Consider the following 27,970-nt stretch of genomic DNA (forward strand, 5'->3'; position numbering starts at 1 on the left):
ATATATGTGAGCCCATACTGTATAAATAAATGATTTAATAAACAAAAGCATAAGAATAGACAGAACCCCTCCCCCATACAGAAGAATTCCAAGCAACTTTTGTAGATACTCCACCTCAAGGAGGTGGAGGATAAATCCCCATTCTATAAGTGTGGCTAATGCATACTGATTTCCTTCTAAAGAGTACAGGATAGAAAGTAGGGGGAGTATCTTTATAGTGGAGAAATCCGACAAACACTGCCTAGGCCAGGTGATCAAGGTTAACATAATCAGTGATAAGTCACGTTGACAGCATGTATCCTTGATATGATGTGATGAGGATGGCATGTTACCTCTGTGGCCTTCCTCCCAAGAACGCATAATTTCAGTCTAATCATGAGAAAAACATCAGATAAACACCAAGTTAGGGGTATTCTACAAAATACCTGATGAACACTCCTGTCAAGGTCATCAAAGACAAATACAGTGGCTGGATGTGGTATCTCATGCCTATAATTCCACCCCTTTGGGAAGCCACGGTGGGAGGATCACTTGAGGCCAGGAGTTTGAGACCAGCCTGGGCAATATAGCAAGACCCTTCTCTAAAAAGAACAAAAAATAAATTAGCCAAGCATGGTGGTGCATGCCTGCAGTCCTAGGTACTTGGGCAGCTGAAGCAGGAGGATTGCTTGAGCCCAGGAGTTTGAGGCTGCAGTTAGCTATGATCACACTACTGCACTCTAGCCTGGGCCACAGAGCCAGACCTTGTCTCTAAAAAACAAAACAAAACAAAATCTGAGAAGCTTAAGTTAAAAACTAAGGAAATCTGAATGAAGTATGGACTTTAGTCAATAACAATGTATTAATGCTGGTTCATTAATTGTAACAAATGCAGCATCATAAGATGTTAACAATGAGGGAAACTGGGTGTTGGGGATGGTTACTCACTGTACTGTCTTAGCAATTTTTCTGTATGCCTAAAACCATTCTGAAAAATAAAGTGTTTTATAAAAAGTTCACTAAGTATGATACAGTTTGGCTAGAAGAGATACCCAGAGCAGAGGCAGTTTCTCTGGTACCTGAGGTCTGCAAGACCTTTGACCTAACACAACTCTGAAGCCAGAATGCCTAGGTTTGAATTCTGGCTTTACCATTTATTAGCTAGGTAATCTTTGGCAAGTTATGTAACCCCTTTGTGAACAACTTCATCTCTGAAAAGTAGGAATGATAGCCCCTACTTTGTCATGTTGTAGTAAGGATTAAATGAATTAATGTGTATAAAGTGCTTTAATGAGCCCTGGCACACAGTAAATTCTATATAAATATTTTGTAAAATGAATAAAAACTACGATGACTAAAAGTTCCTTTAGTAATTATCTATAATCATACAAGGTAAGGAGATATGAGTTTGGTTGCTATGAACCAGGTAGTGGTTGCCATATGCATGTCAGTACCTTGACAACAATTATTAGGACATTGCCATAGCTTTTGTAAGTGGACAACCTGAGCTGTGTTAATCTGACAAGAAGGCTAGAAAGCTCAATGCATCTTCCTATTACTCTGCATATCTTATGTCTTCCATCCAAAAAGAATCAACTTATCAGATAAATAACCACCTCATGGTAAGCAAAATATGTCACTATCTTCATTTTACAGATAAGAAAAGAAATTTGGAAATGATAGGTTTAGTTGAGGTGATTTCACTTCAGGTTACCCAGAAGAGGCACTAGAAATAAAGGATCAGACCAGTAATCCCTAATTCAATCGTTTTCCCAGTTGGGTTATCCTACCTACCCTTCCTTATAAAGGAAGAACTTGTGTGATGCCAATTTGACACTTCTTGGTGGCACTGACAAACACAGAGCCTGACATCAAGTTAGAAGGCTCTGCCAATTATTAGGAAATAGACATGAAGCAGTTACTGGCCTCTTCTCCAAGGGAGATGGCTATCATGGAACCCAGACAATTAGGCTCTGATGTTTCAGGCTCTTGGTTGTATCAGCTTCATGTGCAAAACTGGAGTAAGGCTGGTTTTGATCACAGGCCATATATAAGGTTTCTCTTTTGTCTGGCATAAGCCAGAGCCATTCTCCAGGACGTCTTTATGGGAAACCTAATGATCTTCTAGGGCGTGAGCTGTGCTATAAGAAATGCTATGAAATGTGAGTATTTTGGAATGGCAACTCTCCAGAACAGTAAATGACTGGATGACTCTGCAGAACCCTGATAAATTATCCCTTAATAAGCTAGCACATAAACTGTGCTCATCAGAGAGCTAAGCAAGGCCCATCTAAGCATCAATTGAAGTACTTTGCTAATCCAGCCAGGGCTTCCTCCAATTCTGGGCTTCAATATATAGTTGTTCCTCAGTAAACTTGGGGGAAATGGGTTCCTGGACCCCCTCATATACCAAAATCTGTGCATTCTCAAATCCTGCAGTTGGCACTATGAAACCCATGTATATGAAAAGTCAGCCCTGCATATACATGGTTTCACATTCACAAATATCCTCATTTGGTTGAAAAAAAAAAAAAAGCCTGGTATAAGTAGACTCATGCAGTTCAAACCCATGTTGTTCAACGGTCAACCGTAATTAGTCACTAGGGAAATATAAATTAAAACCACAATGAAATACCTACCTCACACCCACTAGGATAGCTGTAAACAAAAAAACAAGCATTACTGGTGGGAATGTAAGATGTTGTAGCCATTTTGCAAAACAGTCTGGCAGTTCCTCAAGAGGTTAAATATAGATTTATTATATAACCCAGCAGTAATACTCCTAGGTATATACCAAAGAGAAAACATATCCACACAAAAACTTATATACAAATGTTTATAGCAGCATTATTCATAAGAGCTAAAAAGTGGAAACAATCCGCTTTCCATGGATGAACCTTGAAGTGATTGCCTAAATTATCCTTTTTACTTAGGCATTCACTTCTAAATCCAGCTGTGCATTGACATCATCTGGGAAGCTTATGCAGCCCCCTGGCAATCTTTGAGGATGGGACACCTGGATTAATGTTTGAAATCCATTAGAATAGATTATCTCTAAGGTCCCTGATAGCTCCAAAAATTGTAAAAAAAATCTCTAATAGTGGGTCACCAATGCCCATATCTTTGAAGAAGAGACATTATTGGTACTTGGAACAGGTCTCCCGAAAGTTCCTTCTGGAAGCCTAAGTTGGTTCTTCTCTTAGGCATCATCCCAACCTCCACAAGGTTGAATAAAGATATTCTTAACAAGGATGAACTATGGCTGAAGGGATAGGCCACATCTGATTATGTCTGTGTAGGCTGCTATACTAAGAAATCACCCCATTTTGAAGAAAGCTACTCATTAGCACAGAACTTATCACTGCAGTTGAGAATAACCAGTCCCTCCTTCTATGACATTAATAGACACAGTTGGATAGAATGAAGTAATAGACTTCTAACAATCCCAGGCTTTCTGTTTATCAGCACCTGTTTAGTCATAAGCTGACTAAAGGCTCAGTGTTTATAATGGAACTTATTTCTTATTTTCTTTCTTCTCTTAATATTTAAGAACTAAGATGAATCATGTTCCGGCTTTTGACCTCCTGCTGCTCTTGGCTAAAGACAACAGAAGAGACATGAAGGTAATATTACAATTATTTCCCTAGGCCTATTCCACTATTTCCTCCCACAAATCTGCCCATAGTCCCTCAAGGTACAAATCTTCATAATATATATTGTTAGTTGAAGTGATTAAGCAGTTGTTTGTAAGATTGGGAGCAGGGTTGAGGAGGGATGGCCAATTGCACAAGGTTAAGTGAATCAGGGAAGAAAAGCATCCTTGGGGGCTTTGGTGAGGGGCTCCCATACCACCTTCTACTGCTTTGGCTGGGCCTTTTATGGTACATGCATTGAGATTACTGCAGGCAGAATCCCAAACAATAAGGAAGAGTATAACTCTCTGTTTAGCCTAAAACCTAACTGTTTTAAGACTTTGCCTCATTTTTCTTTCTCATTTCTAGGAATGTGACCATCCCTATCATTGGCTTGAACAATTCAGGCAAAACTGTTCTTGTGGAGGCATTCCAAAAATGTAAGGAACTGAGAGAATTAGATACTGGTGTGGGTCTCCCATGGACCCCAGAATCCAGTGAAATAATCATTCCTTCCTAGCATTACTTCATGGCCCTCAGTTTCCCTTTTTATTTTGGGCATAAACACCTTCCAACACACTCTCTCTCCCTCCCTCCCTTCCCCACATTACATAAACAGCATGTGTATGTAATGTCTGTCACCTGCTCCCTTTACAAGCTATCCTAATTGAAAGTCCTTTCATAGGGTCAGTATGCATAAGTTCAAACTATGTAAATCATTGCAGTTAATTATGAAGGATAGCATGTTTGAAATGATGTCTAGTTTCAGGGCTCAATTAAAGTGGAATTTGGTCTAGATAAGAGAGACAAGTGTGGGATGATAAAGAAGTTTAATAACATGAAATTCTGTGACAGCTAATATAGAGAGTTGGAGCTTGAGAAATGTTGTCAGTTCCGATATGTGCAAGTTTAATACCAGGTCTCTAGTTCAGTATCTTGACATATCAAGAAGCAGTTACACAGAATTTCAGAAAGGTACTATACTACTTACTAAGGACCAATCAAAGAAGCCAGCACTCTCTGTCACAGGATGCCCTCCATCCATGTTTACTGAATAAATGAAGTAGTATGATGACGTGGTTGAGTTTTATCTAACCTGGCATCCCTGATGCCAAAAAAGGCTAACCTGACTCCTCTGCCACTGGCCTACCTGAAGTGCTCATCAATTTCCTTGAACTACAGCAGGAGCCTTCTGGCTGATCTTGTCATCTCCAGTTGTTCCCCCAGTATTCAGTCCACATAGCTACCAGAAGGACTTAATACAAAAGTCTGATCATGGCACTTCCCTGCTCAAAACTGTTCAATGCCATTATCTTCAAGATAAAACTTACGTTTCTTAGCAGCACACAAAGCCTTCTATGAGTTGGTCCCTGAGTCCTCCTCCAACTTCATTTCCCATGCTCTCTGCACATGCCCTCTGATACAGCCACAACAAATGACTTGCCATCCCCCTTTTCTAGTTCTGTACATGTTATCCCACTACCTAGCGTTTTGCCTCCACCATTATCTACCTGCTAAATCAAAAGCCTCAAGTCACAGCCCAGCTTGACCTCAGGAAAGCCCTCCCTATCAGTGCCCTCCTGCCTCAGCTCCCACTCTTCCATGCATTGCTCTGGCATGCACTTATTACATCATCAGGCAATTGCAAGTCCATCCCCTAAATTGTGAGCCTCTTGAGGGAAATAATGGATTTTTTCCTCTCTGTATCTTTAGCCTGTGGTCTTTTAGCATTTTCAGGTAGGTATTCAATAAATATTCATGGAATGGATGTTCTCCCCCATTCCACCATTCACCTGAGACAACATGTTGCCATTTTCTTTGTTTGTTTGTTTGTTTTTCTCCGAGACAGAGTCTCACTCTGTTGCCCAGGCTGGAGTGCAGTGGTGTGATCTCAGTTCACTGCAATCTCCGCCTCCCAGGTTCAAGCGATTCACATGCCTCAGCCTCCCGAGTAGCTGGGATTACAGGTGTGCACCACCACACCTGGCTAATTTTTTTGGATTTTAGTAGAGATGGGGTTTCACCATGTTGGCCAGGCTGGTCTGGAACTCCTGGCCTCAAGCAATCCTCCTGCCTCAGCCTCCCGAAGTGCTGGAATTACAGGTGTGAGCCACTGTGCCCGACGACATGTTGCCATTTTAACAACTTCCTCTGTCCCATTAGCAGCTCCAAGCCTCACATTTTAGCCAATGGGTTCAGCTTTGTATCCCCCCTTGTAGGAAACAAACTTAACTCCTTGCTTCTCCCGATTCTCTGATAGGCAGAAATGTTTAAGAAGGTAAATAGCAGCAGGAAAAATCCAGGAGCCAGCAAAAATCACAAGATTATTGAAAAAAGTGGGGATAATTTTCTAGAGCCCCAACTCAACCTCATCCCTGGATTCCCTTTTGTCTGGGTGGGCCCTAGGAATCCATATTTTAAGAACTCCTCAAGGGTTTCTGATGGCCAGCCAGCTTTTGGAAGCACTCACCTGCAATTACCGGTATGCTATTGTGCCTGTGAGAATACTGTCTGTTTCCCATTTTAATTCCTAGAGAACACTGCCTAAAATCTATTTATTTTGTTACTGCATAACTTGCCTTGTTCTCAGTGAATACCTGGGGGATTACTGATAAATCTATTGGTTGTGACTACATTTACAGATAATTTTTTAATGGGCACTGATATCACATTCTGAAGAATGTCTCAGGCCACCTCTGTCTATGCAGGACCATCAGAATCAATCTAGTAGGTTACTCTGTGCCCAAAATTGAATAATTTACTTCCCTTGTCCCTGCAAATGTTTTGTTGTTGTTGTTGTTTGTTTGTTTTCTGAGATGGAGTTTCACTCTTGTTGCCCAGGCTGGAGTGCAATGGAGCAATCTCAGCTCACTGCAACCTCAGCCTCCTGGATTCAAGCGATTCTCCTGCCTCAGCCTCCAAGTAGCTGGGATTACAGGCATGTGCCACCACGCCCAGCTAACTTTTTGCATTTAGTAGAGACAGGGTCTCACCATGTTGGTCAGGCTGGTCTCAAACTCCTGACCTCAGGTGATCCACCCGCCTCGGCCTCCCAAAGTGGCGGGATTACAGGCTTAAACCACCGCACCCAGCTGCTGCGAATGTTTTTAAGCTGATTGCCAAGAACAGATAATTGCCTAGGAAGGAAATGCCCGTCTGCAAGTAATACTGTGAACACTTGAAGACACCAGCTATAAAATATTTTGGCACACAAGACATTTTTAAAAATGTGTTAAATTTGTATGAGTACATTGTAGGTGTATATATTTATGAGATATGTGAGATACGTTGATATAGGCATACAATGTGTAATAATCAAATCAGGGTAAATGGGATATCCATCACCTCAAGCATTCACCATTTATTTGTGCTACAAACATTCCAGTTGTACTCCCTCAGTTATTCTAAATGTACAACAAATTATTGCTGACTATAGTCACTCTGTTGTGCTATCAAATACTAGATCTTAACTATATTTTTGTACCCATTAACCATCCCATTCCCTCCCCTCACTACCCTTTCCACCCTCTAGCAACTATACTTCTACTCTCTCTCTCTCTTTTTTTTTTTTTTTTTTTTTTGAGACAGAGTCTCGCTCTGTTGCTCAGACTGGAGTGCAGTGGCACAATCTCAGCTCACTGCAACCTCCACCTCCTGGGTTCAAGCAATTCTCCTACCTCAGCCTCCCAAGTAGCCAGGGTTACAGGCATGTGCCACCACACCTGGCTTATTTTTGTATTTTTATTAGAGACGAGGTCTCACCATGTTGGCCAGGCTGGTCTGGAACTCCTGATCTCAGGTGATCTGCCTGCCTCGGCCTCCTGAAGTGCTGGGATTATAGGCATGAACCACCACACCCGGCTGTGTTCTTCTACTCTTTATCTCCATGAGTTCAATTATTTTACTCTAGGGCTTCCACAAATGAGTGAGAACATATGAAATTTATCTTTCTGTGCCTGGCTTATTTAAGTTAACATCATGTACTTGTTCTGTCCGTGTTGCTGCAAATGACAATATTTTATTCTTTTTTATGGCTGAATAGTACTGCATTGTGTATAAGTACCACATTTTCTTCATCCATTCATCTGTTGATGGACACTTAGGTTGCTTCCAAATCTGGGCTATTGTGAACAGTGCTGCAATAAACATGGGACACCAGATATCTCTTCGACATACTGATTTCCTTTCTTTTGGATATATACACAGCAGGTGGATTGCTGCATCACATGGTAGTTCTATGTTTAGTTTTTTGAGGAACTTTCATAGTGGAACATAATTTATGTTCTCACCAACAGTGTATGAGGGTCCCTCTTTCTCCACAGGCTTGCCAGAATGATCAATATGCTGAGGAGAAGAATGTATATCCTGCATTCATTGGATGAAACGTTCTGTAAATATCTATGAGGTCCATTTGCTCTATAGTGCAGATTAGGTACAGTGTTTCATTGTTGATCTGGATTATCTGTCCAATGCTGAAAGTGGGGTGCTGAATTCTCCAATTATTACTGTATTGGGGTCTATCTCTCTTTAGCTCTAATAATATTTGCTTTGTATATCTGGGTGCTCCAGTGTTCAGTGCATATATAATTGTTATATACACTTGCTGAATTGACCCCCTTATCATTATATGACATTCTTGCTCTCTTTTTATAGCTTTTGTCTTGAAATCCGTTTTGTCTGAAGTATAGCTACTCCCGCTCTTTTGGGTTTCCATTTGTATAGAATATAATTTTCTATCCCTTTCAGTCTATATGTGTCTTAATAGATGAAGTGTGTTTCTTGTAGGAAAGAGATCATGTTTTTGTTTTTTTTAATCCACTCAGCCACCCTATGTCTTTTGATTGGAGAGTTTAGTCCATTTATATTCAATGTTATTAATAAGGACTTACTACTGACACTTTGTTATTTGCTTTCTGGTTATTTTGAGGTCTTTTCCTTCTTCCTTCCTATCTTCCTTTTTGTGAAAGTGATTTTCTCTCGTAGTATGTTTTGATGTATTGCTTTATATTTTTTGTCTATCTGTTGTAAGTTTTTTGATTTGAAGTTACCATGGGGCTTGCAAATAACATCTTATAACCCATTTTTTAAAATATTCACCCACTGCCCCCTGGAGACCCCATTATTTTAAACTGATGAAAAATGTGATTGCAAAAACAACCAAAGAGAAAACTAATATTAATTGTATACTTTAACTTCATCCCCTCTGCTTTGTAACTTTTTGTTGTTTCTATTTATATCTTATTATACTGTCTTTAAAAGTTGCTGTAGTTGTTACTTTTGATAGGTTCATCTTTTATTCTTTGTACTGAAGCTATGAGTAGTTTACACACCACAATTACAGTATTATAACAATACTCTGTATTTGTCTGTGTGAGTTGCTGTTACCAGTGGGTTTTATACCTTCAGGTGATTTCTTATTGCTCATTAACATCCTTTTCTTTCAGGTTGAAGTACTCCCTTTAGCATTTCTTGGAGGAGAGGTCTGGTGTTGACAAAAATCCCTCAGCTTTTGTTTGTCTGGGAAATACTTTATTTCTCCTTCATGTTTGAAGGATAATTTTGCTGGATATAATATTCTAGGATAAAAGTTTTTTTCCTTGATATACTTTAAGTATATCATGCCACTCTCTCTTATTTCAATATTTGTTAAACTTATCCGATAGATTCTGAATTCCTTCTTTGTGTTATCTTGGATTTCATTGATCTTCCTCAAAACTATTTTGAATTATCTGTCTGAAAGGTCACTTATCTCTGTCACTCCATAATATGTTACTGGTGCCTTATTTAGCTCTTTTGGTGAGGTCATTTTTCCTGGATGATCTTGATGTTTATTGATGCTCATCAATGTCTGGGCATTGAAAAGTTAGGTATTTAATCTATGCAGACTGGGGTTGTTTTTGCCCATCCTTCTTGAGAAGGACTCAAAGGGAATTGAGTGTTGTGATCAAATCTTTGGTCACTGAAGCTGTATATGCATTAGGGGACACCCTAAGCCTAGTAATGTTGTGACTCTTGTAAAGCTGTAGAGGTACCATTTTGGTGCTCTTGGGTGAGATCTGAGAGAATTCCCTGGTTTACCAGGTAAAGTCTCTTGTTCTTTTCCCTTACCTTCTCCCAAGCAAATGGAGTCTCTCTCTCTGTGCTGAGCTGCCTGGAGTTGGGGAAGGGGTGATACAAACACTCCTGTGGCCACCACCACTGAGACTGTGCTGAGTCACACATGAAGCCAACAGTACTGGGTCTCACCCAAGGCCTGTGGCAACTATTTCCTGGTTATCCCTGATATTTATTCAAGGTCCAAGGGCACTTCAGTCAGTAGCTGATGAATCCTGCCAGGAAAGGGTATTTCCCTTCAGTGCAGCAGGTTCCTTTCTGGCCCAGGGTGGGTCTCGAAATGCCACCAGGAGCTAGGGCCTGGGGTCAGGGGCTTTAGAAATCTGCTTGGTGCTTTATTTTACTGGGTCTGAGCAAGTACCCAGGTTGCAAGACAAAGTCCTCTCTATATTCCTCTCTCCTTTCCTCAAGCAGAATTGGCCACCACAGCCCCAAGCCCATAGTGACTATAGCCTGACTACCACCAATGTTTATTCAAGGCCTGAGCTATTTAGTCAGCAGTCAGTGAGTCCTGCCAGGCCTGGGTCTCTCTCTTCAGGGCAGTGTTTTCCTTTCTGGCCCAAGGTGAGTCTAGAAATGCCCTCCAGGAGCTAAGGCCTGGAATCAGGGACTTTAGGAGTCTGCTTGGTGCTGTATTTCACTGTGGCTGAGCTAGTATTGAAGTTGCAAGACAAAGTCCTTTTTACTCTTCTCTCTCCTTTCCTCAAGCAGGAGTCTTTCCTGATGGCCACCACCGCTGAAAATGTGCTGGGTCACACCTGAAGCCAGCACAATACCAGGTCTTGCCCAAGGCCCATGGTGACTGCTGCCTGGCACTTGCTTGGGATGTTTACTCAGGCCTAAGGGCTCTTTAGTCAGGTGGTGGTGAATCCTGTCAAGACTGGGTCCTTCCCTTCTGGGCACTGGGTTCCCTTCTGGCCCAGGATGGGTCTAGAAATGTCATCGGGGAGCCATGGCCTGAAATGGGGGCCTCAGGACTCTGCTTGGTACTTTATTTTCCTGTGGCTGAGCTGGTATTCAAGTTGTAAGACAATGTTCTCTTTACTCTTCCCTCTCCTCCTGGAGCTGCAAGCTGTGCTGCCTGGCACTGAGGGGAGGGGTGACACAAGCACTTCCCTTGGTCACCCTGGCTGGTGACTCACTAAGTTGCATGCCCCCTAAGTCCTTGGCTCCAAGCCCATCACAGTACCAGGACTTGTCCAGGAACTGCAGTCCTTGTGGCCTGGACTGCCTTTCAAATTTATTTAGCACCCCAGAGCACTTCAGGCCATGGTGGCAGGGCTTGCTGGAACTCAGGTTCCAACTGTTGGAACGGGCAATTTCCCTCTGGCTAGGGCTGGTCTAAATGCTTCCTCCATAAGTGCTAGGCAAATTCTGCCCTATGTAGTTTTCTGCTGTGACAGGGCAGGACTGAGTTCCAATCCAAAGTCCTACAATCACTGCACTCTCTCTTTCAAGCACAGATTCTCTCTCTGTGCCATGTGGTGCTGCCAGGGGATGAGGAAAGGGTGGTACTGGTGATTCAAGACTGTCTTTCCTACCCTCTTCAGTGCCTCTTTCCTTGACATGATGTTATAACCAAGGTGGGGTACGGGGGCTCATGCCTGTAATCCCAGCACTTTGGAAGGCCAGGGCAGGCAGATCGCTTGAGCCCAGGAGTTCAAGACCAGCCTGGGCAACATGCCAAAACTGTCTACAAAAAAAAAAAAAATACAAAAATTAGCCAGGTATGGTGACACATGCCTGTAATCCCAGTGACTCAGGAGGCTAAGGTGGGAGGATCACTTGAGTCTAGGATGTCAAGGCTGCAGTGAGCTGAGACTGAGCCACTGCACTCCAGCACAGGCGACAGAGTGAGACCCTGTCTCAAAAAAAGAAAAAGATACAGATGTTATAATCAGGTACTATGATCGCTTACCTGATTTTTGATTCTTATGAAGGTGCTTTCATGTGGATAGTTGTTCAATTTGGTGTTCCTGCAGGGGTGATCATCATTGAAGGATTCTATTTGGCCATCTTATGCCACCTCCTCCAAGTCATTATTATTGACACCATTCACTAAAACTCTTTTGTCTGGCATGGTCATGTAAGGCAAGAAGAAACCCAACCACTGGCACAAGCAGGTGCCCTAAATGAGGACATTTAGACTAGTGCCTTTCAAACCTGGCTATATATTTCAATCACCTGGGGAGCTTTTTAAAAAAGTCATGATGCTTCAGCCCCACCCCAGATCTATGGACTCAAACCCTAAGAGAACGAGGCCTGGGGGTGGCTGGGTGTGGTGGCTCACATCTGTAATCTCAGCACTTTGGGAGGCCAAGGTGGGCAGATCACACAAGGTCAGGAGTTCGAGACCTGCCTGGCCAACATGGTGAAACCCCCGTCTCTACTAAAAATACAAAAATTGACTCGGTGTGGTGGCGGGGGGCTGTAATCTCAGCTACAAAGGAGGCTGAGGTAAGAGAATTGCTTGAACCTGGGAGGCAAAGGGTGTAGTGAGCCGAGATGGTGCCACTGCACTCCAGGCTTAAAAATAAATAAATAAATAAATAAATAAATAAATAAATAAATAAATAAATACAATGCTCTACAGGTGATCATGGAGAACAGCGAATACTGAGAACCAGTAACCGTAACCAGAATCACCTGGAGAGCTTTCAACCCTACTGAGAGGGGACCTGGAGATTCAAAAACTTTGGTCTGGGAAGGGCCTATGGAATCTACAGTTTCCATTTTTTTTCTTTCTTTTTTTTTTTTTTTTTTTTTTTTTTGAGAGAGTCTCACTCTGTCACCCAGACTGGGGTGCAGTGGTACAGTGGTGTGATCATGGCTCACTACAGCCTTGATTGCCCAGGCTCAAGCGATCCTCCCACCTCAGTCTTCCAAGTAGCTGGGACTACAGGTGTGTAGCATGGAATCTGTATCTTAATAAGCTCATCAGATGATGCTGAGACACAATCAGGCATGAGTTTCATGGCTCTCTAGGGTAGTGGAACTCAAGCTTTAAAGTGCAGAAGAATCACCTCAGGATTTTGTTAACCATAGGGAGTTCATTAAACATGCAAATACTTGTGTTCCAAGCCTAGAGGTTTTGATTCATTTGGTCTGGACTAGGCTTTAACAATCACCCCTATGTAATTCTCAATTATATGGTGCCCGGACCATGCTTTATGAAACACTCCACTAGGGATACACAGATGAATCAGACTCAGTACCTGTCCTTAGAGTGTTTATACCTTAATAGAGGAAATAAGATAAATGTAAATTGTCAGGGAACAACTGCTCACAGCATCTAGGGTTCACCAACAATAGAATGCACTAACTGAAGGAACTGGTAAGGTTTCAAGTAAAAAGAAAAAACTAAGGAAAAAAATTTTTTTCTCTGACACGGCAAAAAAAATATATAAATCTTTTCTCGATGAAGGAAACTCTAATATTACCTTTAGAGTTTTAACCTAGTCACTTTTTTTTTTTTTAATTTGAGACAGACATCTCGCTCTGTCGCCCAGGCTGAAGTGCAATGGTGAGATCTCAGCTCACTGCAACCTCTGCCTCCTGGGTTCAAGGGATTCTCCTGCTTCAGCCTCCCGAGTAGCTGGGATTACAGGTGCCCGCCACCACGCCCGGCTAATTTTTGTATTTTTAGTGGAGACAGGGTTTCACCATGTTGGCCAAGCTGGTCTTGAACTCCTGACCTCAGGTCATCCGCCTGCCTTGGCCTCCCAAAGTGCTGAAATTACAGATGTGAGCCACCGTCCCTGACCCACTTATTATTTTTGAGTAGTCTAATACAGATATAGCAAATATCACATCAAAGTTGTGGCTGAAAATTATTTTATCTGAAAGCTATAATTTAAAAGTTCATTGCCTAACATGAAATCAGAAGAGATGTTATGAAAATCACATTTAAACATAATAATAATATATACATACACATACATATATACGTATTCTCATTTCCAAAGACCCAAAAGCATATTACTAACTTTTCACATTAATGACTCATTTTGGCAATCCTATGGAAAATGTCACATGCAGATCTAAGACTACAAATAAGAAGTTATGAATTCTAGTCTTAGTGCTCCCAGGTATGGGTGTAGAGAATATATAGTCATTTTGCTACTAATGTGGGAAGAGAGCTAGGCTAGAATGGTCAGTTCAACAGACTGGAATGCATATAAACGCTGCCGTTTTCCATTTTCATTCTTTTTGTTTGTTTGTTTTTGTTTGTTTTTGTTTTTGTTTTTGAGATGGAGTTTCACTCTTGTCCCCCATGCTGGAGTGCAGTGGCGTGATCTCAGCTCACTGCAACCTCTTTCTCCAGGGCTCAAGCGATTCTCCTGCCTCAGTCTCCCAAGTAGATGGGATTACAGGCGTATGCCACCACACCTGGCTGGGTTTTTTGTTTTTTGTTTTTTGTATTTTAGTAGACATGTGGTTTTGCCAGGGTGGCCAGGCTGGTCTTGAACTTCTAACCTCAGGTGATCCACCCACCTCAGCCTCCCAAAGTGCTGGGATTACAGGCGCGAGCCACCATGCCCAGCCAAGACTGCCGTTTTCAACTCCATTTCTATGGGAGCTGAATGAGGTATGGAATTCCCTGTGAGATTTTATGTTCTGGCTATAGCTTTTCAAAGGAAAATGTGTCTAAGTCTAGCATGGTTTCTTGGAAGAGATATGTGGAAGACAACTTCATACCTTCATCTACAGTAACAACCACCATAAACATTTATTGAACACTTACTGTGTGTATGGTAATACAAACATCCTCCCTCATATAACTTATGTTTTAGTTGGAGAGACAAAGCAAGCACAAAAAGAGGTGAAGGACCAGCTCAACAGACCCTGTGCTCAACAAGAGAGAGAGAAGTGCGAAGTGGACAGGCCAGAGAAGTCTTCCTAAACAGTACTTGAGCTGGGTATTGAAGGGTGGGAGAGAAGGACCTCCTGTTCATTCATTCATTTATCAGATTAATTCAATAATGAATGTGCTTGGCATCATGGATATAATGGTGAATAAATTTCAATAAAATTGAAAGGATTCCCGTCCTGTTGCAGTTTATAACCCAGATAAATAAACCATAGAATTTACAACACTGTAATATGTGCTATGACAATGGTAAACTCAGAAGAAAGGTACCTTATCCAGATGGCTGGTGGTGTGTGGGAAAACTCTAGAATAAACAAGATCAAAATTGACATTTTAAAAAATAGGCATTAACTAAGCAAAGAGTAGAAGTGTTCTAAGCAGAGAGAATGACATCTTGTAAAATCACAGGGCAAGAGAAAGCATGACATTGATGTAGAGTGGGAGAAGTAGGGGCAAAGGAGCCAAGGGAAGAACAGATTTGGTATGTACCAGGGACAGTGTGGACACCCGTCAGGTTATAGCACTAGCAGATAGGTCTAGCAGGTTAGGAGGTGAAGGAGTCTGTATTATATCTGGAAGCAGTGGACACTCACTAAAGGTTACTGAGCCAGGAGAGGATAGTATGGGTAAAGCGATGATTTAGGAAGATAGTACCCAAGTATGGGCAGGGTGGCAGGATGCTTCATTGGGATTTCTCAGAGCAGGCTCTAGTCAGGGTTCAACAAATTATTCGATCTAAGCATATTTCCCTACTTTGTGATTGCTTTTCCTCTCTTCCCCTCTGCATAGTACTTCCCAGTAGGATAGACAACTGTATGAAATCGGAACTGACTCTACTCCTGTTAGATGAGTATGGAGTTTCCATCTAAGTGATTGCTTCTCCTCTTTTCCCCTATGCATAGTACTTCCCAGTAAGACAGACCATTGTATGAAATCGGAACTGACTACACTTTTGTTAGATGAGTATGAACTTTCCATCTATGACCTGAATGGAGATCTGAAGGGCTGGGAAGCATGGCCAAACTACTATGCACAGGCCCATGGGCTTGTTTTCGTCCTGGATTCCAGTGACATAAGACGCATGCAGGAAGTGAAGATCATCTTAACACATCTGCTGTCTGATAAAAGAGTGGCAGGGAAACCCATCTTACTGTAAGATTCTGCCTTTATGTCCTATTTCTGCTTCCCAATTTGTACCCTTAAAAGTATAGAAATGAAGGGTCGGGTGGTCCCTTTGTCACACCCAGCTAGGCCTTCTGTTCCCTTAGGCTCAGTGAGGTAAAGCGGCCCAATTCTCTGGGGTCTTTTCTCAAGAGCTACTTTCTACCACACACTGCCATGGGGGACATGTTACCTAACTGTACAAAGGTAATTTTGAAGGGAAGCATCAAAGGGAAATGAAAAGCGGTATCCACCACCTCCACCCCTTGACTCTTCCTGAAGACTACCTTCCTGAATTTGCTTATTATCTTTTCTGGTTTCGGTCTCTGATCCTGAAACCTCATGATAGCAGAGAACCCCTATCTTGTATAATCGATGCCAATGACCTCCTCTCTGATCAGATTGCTCAAAAGTTACAGAACTAGCACTTATTCCAGGGTGATAATGCAGGTGGCCAGTCAATTCTCATCCCCGCCCCCAACTCCCTTTATGCCTCTTTCATTCCTCATTAGCAACCCCAACTAGAGCATGAACAGAGTTTGGGAAAGGATGTAAAACCTCCAAATCTGTTCATAGCCCAGTTAGCAATTCTAATTAAAGCTTGATAGCATAATGTAGGGGAAGTGAGAAATGAGCCCTGGGGGGACTATCGTGGATTCAAATGATTTGTGCTATACTTTCCTTCATTGGGAGTTGGCTAGAAAAATGTCTAGCTCATCTCATTAGGTATGTCTTTAAACTTAATTCCTGGATATGTAGCAGTTATAGTAGAATTTGTTCTCCTCCTCTTTCCCTCCTTTTCTCGCCTTTTGCTTCTATTTTGGTTTCACTCTTCCACTCTTTTTTCCTCCCTCTCTCATATGCTCTGTTTTAGCTTAGCAAACAAACAAGACAAGAAGAAAGCCCTCATGCCTTCTGATATTATTGACTATCTACTTCTAAAGAAGCTAGTGAAAGAGAATAAGTGCCCATGCCGAGTGGTAAGTGTCAACCCCTTCCTTCCCTCTTCCTCTGGAGCCCAGCAGATGCAGCCTTTGGCCCATTCTATAATCAGCCCCATATGTTGGGTTTGAGGCAAAGTCTCTCCCTGTCAGGCAACACCCATAGTGATTCCTGACTTGATGGTGGTAACAAATATTGCATTCTGCCTTCAAAATAGTTCTGTAAAGTGGACACATGAATATCCCCATTTTATGGATAAAAAAGTCAAGGCTCAGAGACCCTATGTGACTTGCTCAAGGTCACACACCTAAGACACCACAACCACTTTATTAAAGGACCTCAGCTTTTTATGTTTGTCATTTGCCTTCTCAGATGTGAATGCTGAGTGTCTCCTAGAAGTCTCAGAGCCTCTCTAGACATAGCAGAGCTTATGTGTTCCTCCACTCTTTGAATGAGAGTGACTGGTACTGTGGGCCCCAGGGGTCCCAGGCTCCAGGTCTGCATCCTTCTCTTCTGTCACAGGAGCCATGTTCAGCCATCAGAAGCCTTGAAAGAAGAAACCATCAGCCCATAGTTGAAGGACTGCGCTGGCTATTAGCTGTCATTAATACTTGCCAACTACCACCTACCTCGAGCATCTCAATCTCCAAGAATAACACAGGCTCTGGAGAAGGATGCTCATCACACAGGTACTGAGATGCCTCCATGAGATTTACTGATAAGAAAAGCAACAGGGATCAGTCTTTCTCATGAGCGAGGAGTTCTGGGAGGTGCTTGGATTCTGGGTGGCATTGAGCAAGTCTCTTGATATCATTGGCTCAAATGGGGCTAGGGCAGTGCCCACCAACACTCTAACATTGTTAGGTACACCCCATCCCTGGCATAACTTGAGTGGTCATGTGAGGGGAATGATTTTCATAAAGGTGAGCCAACCTATCAGCATTACAGCCTCCCCAAAACAGGGTTTCTAATCTCTAATTTGCCATGTGGAGGAGAAAAGGAACATGAGCCCCTTAAAGAGCCTACTGGCATTATTCTATGGATGAATGCCATGAACCTACTCCAGATTCTCAGCGTCTAGTTCTACAATCCTCCCAATAACGAGGAATGATGGGAGAGGACAGAAATGTTGAAAAGAGGAAAAGGAAGAAGAAAATAGGAGGTGATCAGAGTTTTGAGGAGCAAAAGGCCTAAACATCCTCCTGCTCTGTTGTCACTTTCCTTGCCCAAAGGCATACAGCAGGGATGGGGTAGTAGCTGCATTAGATAAAGAAGCTTGAAGTGTGTCTGTTTCTACTACTCTTGTCCTTTGCATCTTCCCCCAGCTTATCCACCAGAAGAGGAATGTCAAAGGAGAAAAGACAGCATCTAGAACAATGCTCAACAGAAACTAAGCCTCTAAAGTCAATTCTACAGGTAAATGGCCCTTTAAATGTTAATACTCAGTGACCAATCCCTGAACACGTGGACACCAACTAACTTCCCCATCCCCTCCCCCATCTTCTTCTTGTACAGAAAGAAGGTACAAGATTACGGCCTAAAAAGAATATGTCAGTAACATTTGCTTTAGATGAACCCATGAAAGAAGGTGAATGTTCTAGGAGAACTAGAGTTTAGAATACTACAAAGCTTCACTACAACTGAAGGAGTGACTTACAGACTCCAGCTCCATATGTTGATGACAATATTTTTGAAGGTAATGCTGGATCAGTGGTTACAGAAGAAAATTTACATAGGCCTTCCCTAACAATTTCTACAACAGTATTCCAATTTTGAGCCTGAAATTCTTTCCTCACTCTATAGTTGGTGATTAGGAGAAGAGAAATAGAAGAAGTACAGGAAGGGTGCTTGGGTACCATCTTCTGGTAGTCCAGCATGATGCCCCAGCACTGGTTGACACAAGATCTTTAGATGGCTATAGGCTTATCTTAAAGTTTATGATTCCGGTGGTGGAAGTACAAGAACTTTATATATATATATATATATCAAGAACTTTAAAAATATGAATACACTATGAACTAGTAATCTCAATTCTTGAGCTATCTCCAAGGATAGTTACACAAGTACCCAAAAACCGACCCTCAAGGATGTTTAACCACAGCACTGTGTACAATAACTAAAAGTGGGAAACAGCCTATATGTCCAACAATGGAGAATGGTTAAATAAATTAGGATGCATCTATGCTGTGGAATACTATGCATACATTAAAAAGGCTAATGTGGGGGGGGCGGAGCAAGATGGCCGAATAGGAACAGCTCCAGTCTCTAACTCCCAGCACGAGCGACACAGAAGACTGGTGATTTCTGCATTTTCAACTGAGGTACTGGGGTCATCTCACTAGGGAGTGCTGGACAATCGGTGCTGGTCAGCTGCTGCAGCCTGAGCAGCGAGAGCTGAAGCAGGGCAAGGCATCACCTCACCTGGGAAGTGCAAGGGGGAAGGGAATCCCTTTTCCTAGCCAGGGGAACTGAGACACACAACACCTGGAAAATCGGGTAACTCCCACCCCAATATTGTGCTTTAAGCAAACGGGCACACCAGGAGAATATATCCCACACCTGGCCGGGAGGGTCCCACGCCCACGGAGCCTCCCTCATTGTTAACACAGCAGTCTGCGGCGATCTATCCGCAAGGCAGCAGCGAGGCTGGGGGAGGGGCGCCCACCATTGCTGAGGCTTAAGTAGGTAAACAAATCCGCTGGGAAGCTCGAACTGGGTGGAGCTCACAGCAGCTCAAGGAAACCTGCCTGTCTCTGTAGACTCCACCTCTGGGGACAGGGCACAGCTAAAAAACAACAGGGGAAGCAGCAGAGGCCTGTGCAGACGCGAACGACTCTGTCTGACAGCTTTGAAGAGAGCAGTGGATCTCCCAACATGGAGGTTGAGATCTGAGAACGGGCAGACTGCCTGCTCAAGTGGGTCCCTGACCCCTGAGTAGCCTAACTGGGAGACATCCCCCACTAGGGGCAGTCTGACACCCCACACCTCACAGGGTGGAGTACACCCCTGAGAGGAAGCTTCCAAAGTAAGAATCAGACAGGTACACTTGCTGTTCAGCAATATTCTATCTTCTGCAACCTCTGCTGCTGATACCCAGGCAAACAGGGTCTGGAGTGGACCTCAAACAATCTCCAACAGACCTATAGCTGAGGGTCCTGACTGTCAGAAGGAAAACTATCAAACAGGAAGGACACCTATACCAAAACCCCATCAGTACGTCACCATCATCAAAGACCAGAGACAGATAAAACCACAAAGATGGGGAAAAAGCAGGGCAGAAAAGCTGAAAATTCAAAAAATAAGAGCGCATCTCCCCCTGCAAAGGAGCACAGCCCATCGCCAGCAACGGATCAAAGCTGGTCAGAGAATGACTTTGACGAGATGAGAGAAGAAGGCTTCAGTCCATCAAACTTCTCAGAGCTAAAGGAGGAATTACGTACCCAGCGCAAAGAAACTAAAAATCTTGAAAAAAGAATGGAAGAATTGACAGCTAGACTAATTAATGCAGAGAAGGTCATAAACGAAATGACAGAGATGAAAACCATGACACGAGAAATACGTGACAAATGCACAAGCTTCAGTAACCGACTCGATCAACTGGAAGAAAGAGTATCAGTGATTGAGGATCAAATGAATGAAATGAAGCGAGAAGAGAAACCAAAAGAAAAAAGAAGAAAAAGAAATGAACAAAGCCTGCAAGAAGTATGGGATTATGTAAAAAGACCAAATCTACGTCTGATTGGGGTACCTGAAAGTGAGGGGGAAAATGGAACCAAGTTGGAAAACACTCTTCAGGATATCATCCAGGAGAACTTCCCCAACCTAGTAGGGCAGGCCAACATTCAAATTCAGGAAATACAGAGAATGCCACAAAGATACTCCTCCAGAAGAGCAACTCCAAGACACATAATTGCCAGATTCACCAAAGTTGAAATGAAGGAAAAAATCCTAAGGGCAGCCAGAGAGAAAAGTCAGGTTACCCACAAAGGGAAGCCCATCAGACTAACAGCAGATCTCTTGGCAGAAACTCTACAAGCCAGAAGAGAGTGGGGGCCAATATTCCACGTTCTTAAAGAAAAGAATTTTAAATCCAGAATTTCATATCCAGCCAAACTAAGTTTCATAAGTGAAGGAGAAATAAAATCCTTTACAGATAAGCAAATGCTTAGAGATTTTGTCACCACCAGGCCTGCCTTACAAGAGACCCTGAAGGAAGCCCTAAACATGGAAAGGAACAACCGGTACCAGCCATTGCAAAAACATGCCAAAATGTAAAGACCATCAAGGCTAGGAAGAAACTGCATCAACTAACGAGCAAAACAACCAGTTAATATCATAATGGCAGGATCAAGTTCACACATAACAATATTAACCTTAAATGTTAATGGACTAAATGCTCCAATTAAAAGACACAGACTGGCAAACTGGATAAAGAGTCAAGACCCATCAGTCTGCTGTATTCAGGAGACCCATCTCACATGCAGAGACATACATACGCTCAAAATAAAGGGATGGAGGAAGATCTACCAAGCAAATGGAGAACAAAAAAAGCAGGGGTTGCAATCCTAGTCTCTGATAAAACAGACTTTAAACCATGAAAGATCAAAAGAGACAAAGAAGGCCATTACATAATGGTAAAGGGATCAATTCAACAGGAAGAGCTAACTCTCCTAAATATATATGCACCCAATACAGGAGCACCCAGATTCATAAAGCAAGTCCTTAGAGACTTACAAAGAGACTTAGACTCCCATACAATAATAATGGGAGACTTCAACACTCCACTGTCAACATTAGACAGATCAACGAGACAGAAAGTTAACAAGGATATCCAGGAATTGAACTCATCTCTGCACCAAGCGGACCTAATAGACATCTATAGAACTCTCCACCCCAAATCAACAGAATATACATTCTTCTCAGCACCACATCGCACTTATTCCAAAATTGACCACATAATTGGAAGTAAAGCACTCCTCAGCAAATGTAAAAGAACAGAAATTATAACAAACTCTCTCAGACCACAGTGCAATCAAACTAGAACTCAGGACTAAGAAACTCAATCAAAACTGCTCAACTACATGGAAACTGAACAACCTGCTCCTGAATGACTACTGGGTCCATAACGAAATGAAAGCAGAAATAAAGATGTTCTTTGAAACCAATGAGAACAAAGATACAACATACCACAATCTCTGGGACACATTTAAAGCAGTGTGTAGAGGGAAATTTATAGCACTAAATGCCCACAAGAGAAAGCAGGAAAGATCTAAAATTGACACTCTAACATCATAATTAAAAGAACTAGAGAGGCAAGAGCAAACACATTCAAAAGCTAGCAGAAGGCAAGAAATAACTAAGATCAGAGCAGAACTGAAGGAGATAGAGACACAAAAAACCCTCCAAAAAATCAATGAATCCAGGAGTTGGTTTTTTGAAAAGATCAACAAAATTGACAGACCGCTAGCAAGACTAATAAAGAAGAAAAGAGAGAGGAATCAAATAGACGCAATAAAAAATGATAAAGGGGATATCACCACCGACCCCACAGAAATACAAACTACCATCAGAGAATACTATAAACACCTCTATGCAAATCAATTAGAAAATCTAGAAGAACGGGATAATTTCCTGGACACTTACACTCTCCCAAGACTAAACCAGGAAGAAGTTGAATCCCTGAATAGACCAATAGCAGGCTCTGAAATAGAGGCAACAATTAATAGCCTACCCACCAAAAAAAGTCCAGGACCAGATGGATTCACAGCTGAATTCTATCAGAGGTACAAGGAGGAGCTGGTACCATTCCTTCTGAAACTATTCCAATCAATAGAAAAAGAGGGAATCCTCCCTAACTCATTTTATGAGGCCAACATCATCCTGATACCAAAGCCTGGCAGAGACACAACAAAAAAAGTGAATTTTAGACCAATATCCCTGATGAACATCGATGCAAAAATTCTCAATAAAATACTGGCAAACCGGATTCAGCAGCACATCAAAAAGCTTATCCACCATGATCAAGTGGGCTTCATCCCTGGGATGCAAGGCTGGTTCAACATTCGTAAATCAATAAACGTAATCCAGCATATAAACAGAACCAAAGACAAGAACCACATGATTATCTCAATAGATGCAGAAAAGGCTTTTGACAAAATTCAACAGCCCTTCATGCTAAAAACGCTCAATAAATTCAGTATTGATGGAACGTACCTTAAAATAATAAGAGCTATTTATGACAAACCCACAGCCAATATCATCCTGAAGGGGCAAAAACTGGAAAAATTCCCTTTGAAAACTGGCACAAGACAGGGATGCCCTCTCTCACCACTCCTATTCAACATAGTGTTGGAAGTTCTGGCCAGGGCAATCAGGCAAGAGAAAGAAATCAAGGGTATCCAGTTAGGAAAAGAAGAAGTCAAATTGTCCCTGTTTGCAGATGACATGATTGTATATTTAGAAAACCCCATCGTCTCAGCCCAAAATCTCCTTAAGCTGATAAGCAACTTCAGCAAAGTCTCAGGATACAAAATTAATGTGCAAAAATCACAAGCATTCTTATACACCAGTAACAGACAAGCAGAGAGCCAAATCAGGAATGAACTTCCATTCACAATTGCTTCAAAGAGAATAAAATACCTAGGAATCCAGCTTACAAGGGATGTAAAAGACCTCTTCAAGGAGAACTACAAACCACTGCTCAGTGAAATAAAAGAGGACACAAACAAATGGAAGAACACACCATGCTCATGGATAGGAAGAATCAATATCGTGAAAATGGCCATACTCCCCAAGGTTATTTATAGATTCAATGCCATCCCCATCAAGCTACCAATGAGTTTCTTCACAGAATTGGAAAAAACTGCTTTAAAGTTCATATGGAACCAAAAAAGAGCCCGCATTGCCAAGACAATCCTAAGTCAAAAGGACAAAGCTGGAGGCGTCACGCTACCTGACTTCAAACTATACTACAAGGCTACGGTAACCAAAACAGCATGGTACTGGTACCAAAACAGAGATATAGACCAATGGAACAGAACAGAGTCCTCAGAAATAATACCGCACATCTACAGCCATCTGATCTTTGACAAACCTGAGAGAAACAAGAAATGGGGAAAGGATTCCCTATTTAATAAATGGTGCTGGGAAAATTGGCTAGCCATAAGTAGAAAGCTGAAACTGGATCCTTTCCTTACCCCTTATACGAAGATTAATTCAAGATGGATTAGAGACTTAAATGTTAGACCTAATACCATAAAAACCCTAGAAGAAAATCTAGGTAGTACCATTCAGGACATAGGCATGGGCAAGGACTTCATGTCTAAAACACCAAAAGCAACGGCAGCAAAAGCAAAAATTGACAAATGGGATCTAATTAAACTAAAGAGCTTTTGCACAGCAAAAGAAACTACCATCAGAGTGAACAGGCAACCTACAGAATGGGAGAAAATTTTTGCAACCTACTCATCTGACAAAGGGCTAATATCCAGAATCTACAAAGAACTCAAACAAATATACAAGAAAAAAACAAACAACCCCATCAAAAAGTGGGGAAAGGATATGAACAGACATTTCTCAAAAGAAGATATTCATACAGCCAACAGACACATGAAAAAATGCTCATCATCACTCGCCATCAGAGAAATGCAAATCAAAACCACAATGAGATACCATCTCACACCAGTTAGAATGGCAATCATTAAGAAGTCAGGAAACAACAGGTGTTGGAGAGGATGTGGAGAAATAGGAACACTTTTACACTGTTGGTGGGATTGTAAACTAGTTCAACCATTATGGAAAACAGTATGGCAATTCCTCAAGGATCTAGAACTAGATCTACCATATGACCCAGCCATCCCACTACTGGGTATATACCCAAAGGATTATAAATTATTCTACTACAAAGACACATGTACACGTATGTTTATTGCGGCACTATTCACAATAGCAAAGACTTGGAATCAACCCAAATGTCCATCTGTGACAGACTGGATTAAGAAAATGTGGCACATATACACCATGGAACACTATGCAGCCATAAAAAAGGATGAGTTTGCGTCCTTTGTAGGGACATGGATGCAGCTGGAAACCATCATTCTTAGCAAACTATCACAAGAACAGAAAACCAAACACCGCATGTTCTCACTCATAGGTGGGAACTGAACAATGAGATCACTTGGACTCGGGAAGGGGAACATCACGCACTGGGGCCTATCATGGGGAGGGGGGAGGGGGGAGGAGGGAGGGATTGCATTGGGGAGTTATACATGATATAAATGATGAATTGATGGGTGCTGACGAGTTGATGGGTGCAGCACACCAACATGGCACAAGTATACATATGTAACAAACCTGCACGTTATGTACATGTACCCTAGAACTTAAAGTATAATAAAAAAGAAAAAGAAAATCTAGGTAGTACCATTCAGGACATAGGCATGGGCAAGGACTTCATGTCTAAAACACCAAAAGCAACGGCAGCAAAAGCCAAAATTGACAAATGGGATCTAATTAAACTAAAGAGCTTCTGCACAGCAAAAGAAACTACCATCAGAGTGAACAGGCAACCTACAGAATGGGAGAAAATTTTTGCAACCTACTCATCTGACAAAGGGCTAATATCCAGAATCTACAAAGAACTCAAACAAATATACAAGAAAAAAACAAACAACCCCATCAAAAAGTGGGGAAAGGATATGAACAGACATTTCTCAAAAGAAGACATTCATACAGCCAACAGACACATGAAAAAATGCTCATCATCACTCGCCATCAGAGAAATGCAAATCAAAACCACAGTGAGATACCATCTCACACCAGTTAGAATGGCAATCATTAAAAAATCAGGAAACAACAGGTGTTGGAGAGGATGTGGAGAAATAGGAACACTTTTACACTGTTGGTGGGATTGTAAACTAGTTCAACCATTATGGAAAACAGTATGGCAATTCCTCAAGGATCTAGAACTAGATGTACCATATGACTCAGCCATCCCACTACTGGGTATATACCCAAAGGATTATAAATTATTCTACTACAAAGACACATGCACACGTATGTTTATTGCGGCACTATTCACAATAGCAAAGACTTGGAATCAACCCAAATGTCCATCTGTGACAGACTGGATTAAGAAAATGTGGCACATATACACCATGGAATACTATGCAGCCATAAAAAAGGATGAGTTTGTGTCCTTTGTAGGGACATGGATGCAGCTGGAAACCATCATTCTTAGCAAACTATCACAAGAAGAGAAAACCAAACACCGCATGTTCTCACTCATAGGTGGGAACTGAACAATGAGGAAACTTGGACTCGGGAAGGGGAACATCACACACTGGGGCCTATCATGGGGAGGCGGGAGGGGGGAGGGATTGCATTGGGGAGTTATACATGATATAAATGATGACTTGATGGGTGCTGACGAGTTGATGGGTGCAGCACACCAACATGGCACAAGTATACATATGTAACAAACCTGCACGTTATGCACATGTACCCTAGAACTTAAAGTATAATAATAATAAAAAAAAAAGAAAATATCTCCAGATAATGAAAAAAAAAAAAAAAAGGCTAATGTGGACTTCTATTTATTGACATGGAAAGTTTTCCACAACCTGGCATTTTTGTTAGGGAAAATAGCAAGTTAGAGTACAGCACGTATAGCACGATACATATACAGATATAGAAATACCTGGAGAAATATCACCGAAAGATACTAGGTGATTGTGAGATGTAAAAGGCCTAAATGCCTTTCCTTTGGATTTTTTATTATAAATTTTCTCTTTTTGACCAGGCGTAGTGGCTCATGCCTGTAATCTCAGCACTTTGGGAGGCTGAGGCGGGCGGATCATGAGGTCAAGAGATCAAGACCATCCTGGCCAACATGGTGAAACCCCGTCTCTACTAAAAATACAAAACTTAGCCGGGCGTGGTGGCAGGCACCTGTAGTCCCAGCTACTGGGGAGGCTGAAGCAGAAGAATCGCTTGAACCCGGGAGGTGGAGTTTGCAGTGAGCTGAGAGAGTGCCACTGCACTCCACCCTCGCGATGGAGCGGGACTCCGTCTCAAAAAAAAAAAAAAAGAAATTTTCTTTTTTTTATAATAAGCAGATATCATTTCTCCCAGTACAAAAAAAAAGCTATGAGGGCTTAAAGGCTGTAGTTACTGGCCACTCATTCTCAGTATTCCTTAGGACCCCAGTCTCCAAGATTGTTAACTGTCAATATTATAATGTCATCTCAGCTCTGAAAGGGACATGACCTTTTATATCCCTGGCTACCTTGGAGCTTTGGGTTGTTACACCTACATGGAGGGGCTTGGACTTGGCCTGGGCCACTAACAAGGAGACAGACACTGCTCTGGGGACAAGGGGTGAGGATGAAAGTAGAGAGTAGAGTGGAAGGAAGTAGTAGAAGAGGAACTGTTTTTTTTTATGATATCAGTAACTACCCCTAAATCTTTGTGGAAAATTTAAATCCATTTTCCTTTCTATAACTCCAGAACTTAGGGCAAAAAAAAGAATGGATTCCTGGGACACAGAAAAGATGTTACTGGAAAATTCCTGTGAAGAAGCCTTTGGTTCTTATAGTTACTACTACTTAAATGAAGGGCAGAGGGGAGAGAACAAGAGTGAGAGAAAGTACGACGCCAGGGCAGAGGATGGGCGCCTCGTGGGGTGCAGTTTATACCCTGTTGGAAACTGGCCAATACCCTTCTACCTGGTCTGGGAAGGACAGGAAACCTGGCATTTGGCTTCACTTACAATAACTGACCTTTTTCTCTTTTTACTTTCAACAGACTACTAAAGAGAAAAACAGGGAAACCAAAAGAAACAGCTGATATCCCTCCCTCAGCAAACAGGTTCATCTCCAGAACTATCAGGACTACCCGGTTTTTAAATTTCCATTTGATAATATCTCTACACTCCCCATACAACTCCACCTACCCTAATATCACATGCCTGAGAACCTGTTGTTCCTGTATATCTATATTCTAGCCATCAAATCAGTCCTATACTCACTGAGAGGCTCAAGAAGAGTGAGATGGCATCCACTGAGAATGAAGACCACCTTGGTAAAAAAGAACAGAGACTTTACATCTTTGTACCCAGATGCTGCTGACAAAGCTTGTGGACAATAAGTCATGGGTGATCAACCAAAATTGAGCCTTAGAAATACAGGGTTCATTTAGAAATACATATTTTTTTCTTTAAGGTTCTTGGGCAGAAAAGGATTGGCAAAAATAAACAGAACTTCTTTGCTGAGAA

The 27,970-nt window shown here is 42.0% G+C and overlaps 1 protein-coding gene across 1 annotated transcript; it reads left to right on the forward strand.

The window, feature by feature from the left end:
- The first annotated feature begins 1,499 nt into the window (after nucleotides 1-1,499).
- On the forward strand, nucleotides 1,500-27,970 carry ARL13A (ADP ribosylation factor like GTPase 13A). Its single transcript, XM_030934443.1, has 9 exons — nucleotides 1,500-1,601; nucleotides 3,530-3,602; nucleotides 3,981-4,051; nucleotides 15,498-15,747; nucleotides 16,631-16,736; nucleotides 17,221-17,387; nucleotides 18,024-18,114; nucleotides 18,214-18,394; nucleotides 27,701-27,970. Exons 4-8 carry the CDS (start codon nucleotides 15,524-15,526, stop codon nucleotides 18,313-18,315), a joined length of 690 nt encoding a protein of 229 aa, XP_030790303.1. The 5' UTR covers nucleotides 1,500-1,601; nucleotides 3,530-3,602; nucleotides 3,981-4,051; nucleotides 15,498-15,523; the 3' UTR covers nucleotides 18,316-18,394; nucleotides 27,701-27,970.

The sequence above is a fragment of the Rhinopithecus roxellana genome, chromosome 7 (genome assembly GCF_007565055.1).
Source record: "Rhinopithecus roxellana isolate Shanxi Qingling chromosome 7, ASM756505v1, whole genome shotgun sequence".
Taxonomy (NCBI): Eukaryota; Metazoa; Chordata; class Mammalia; order Primates; family Cercopithecidae; genus Rhinopithecus; species Rhinopithecus roxellana.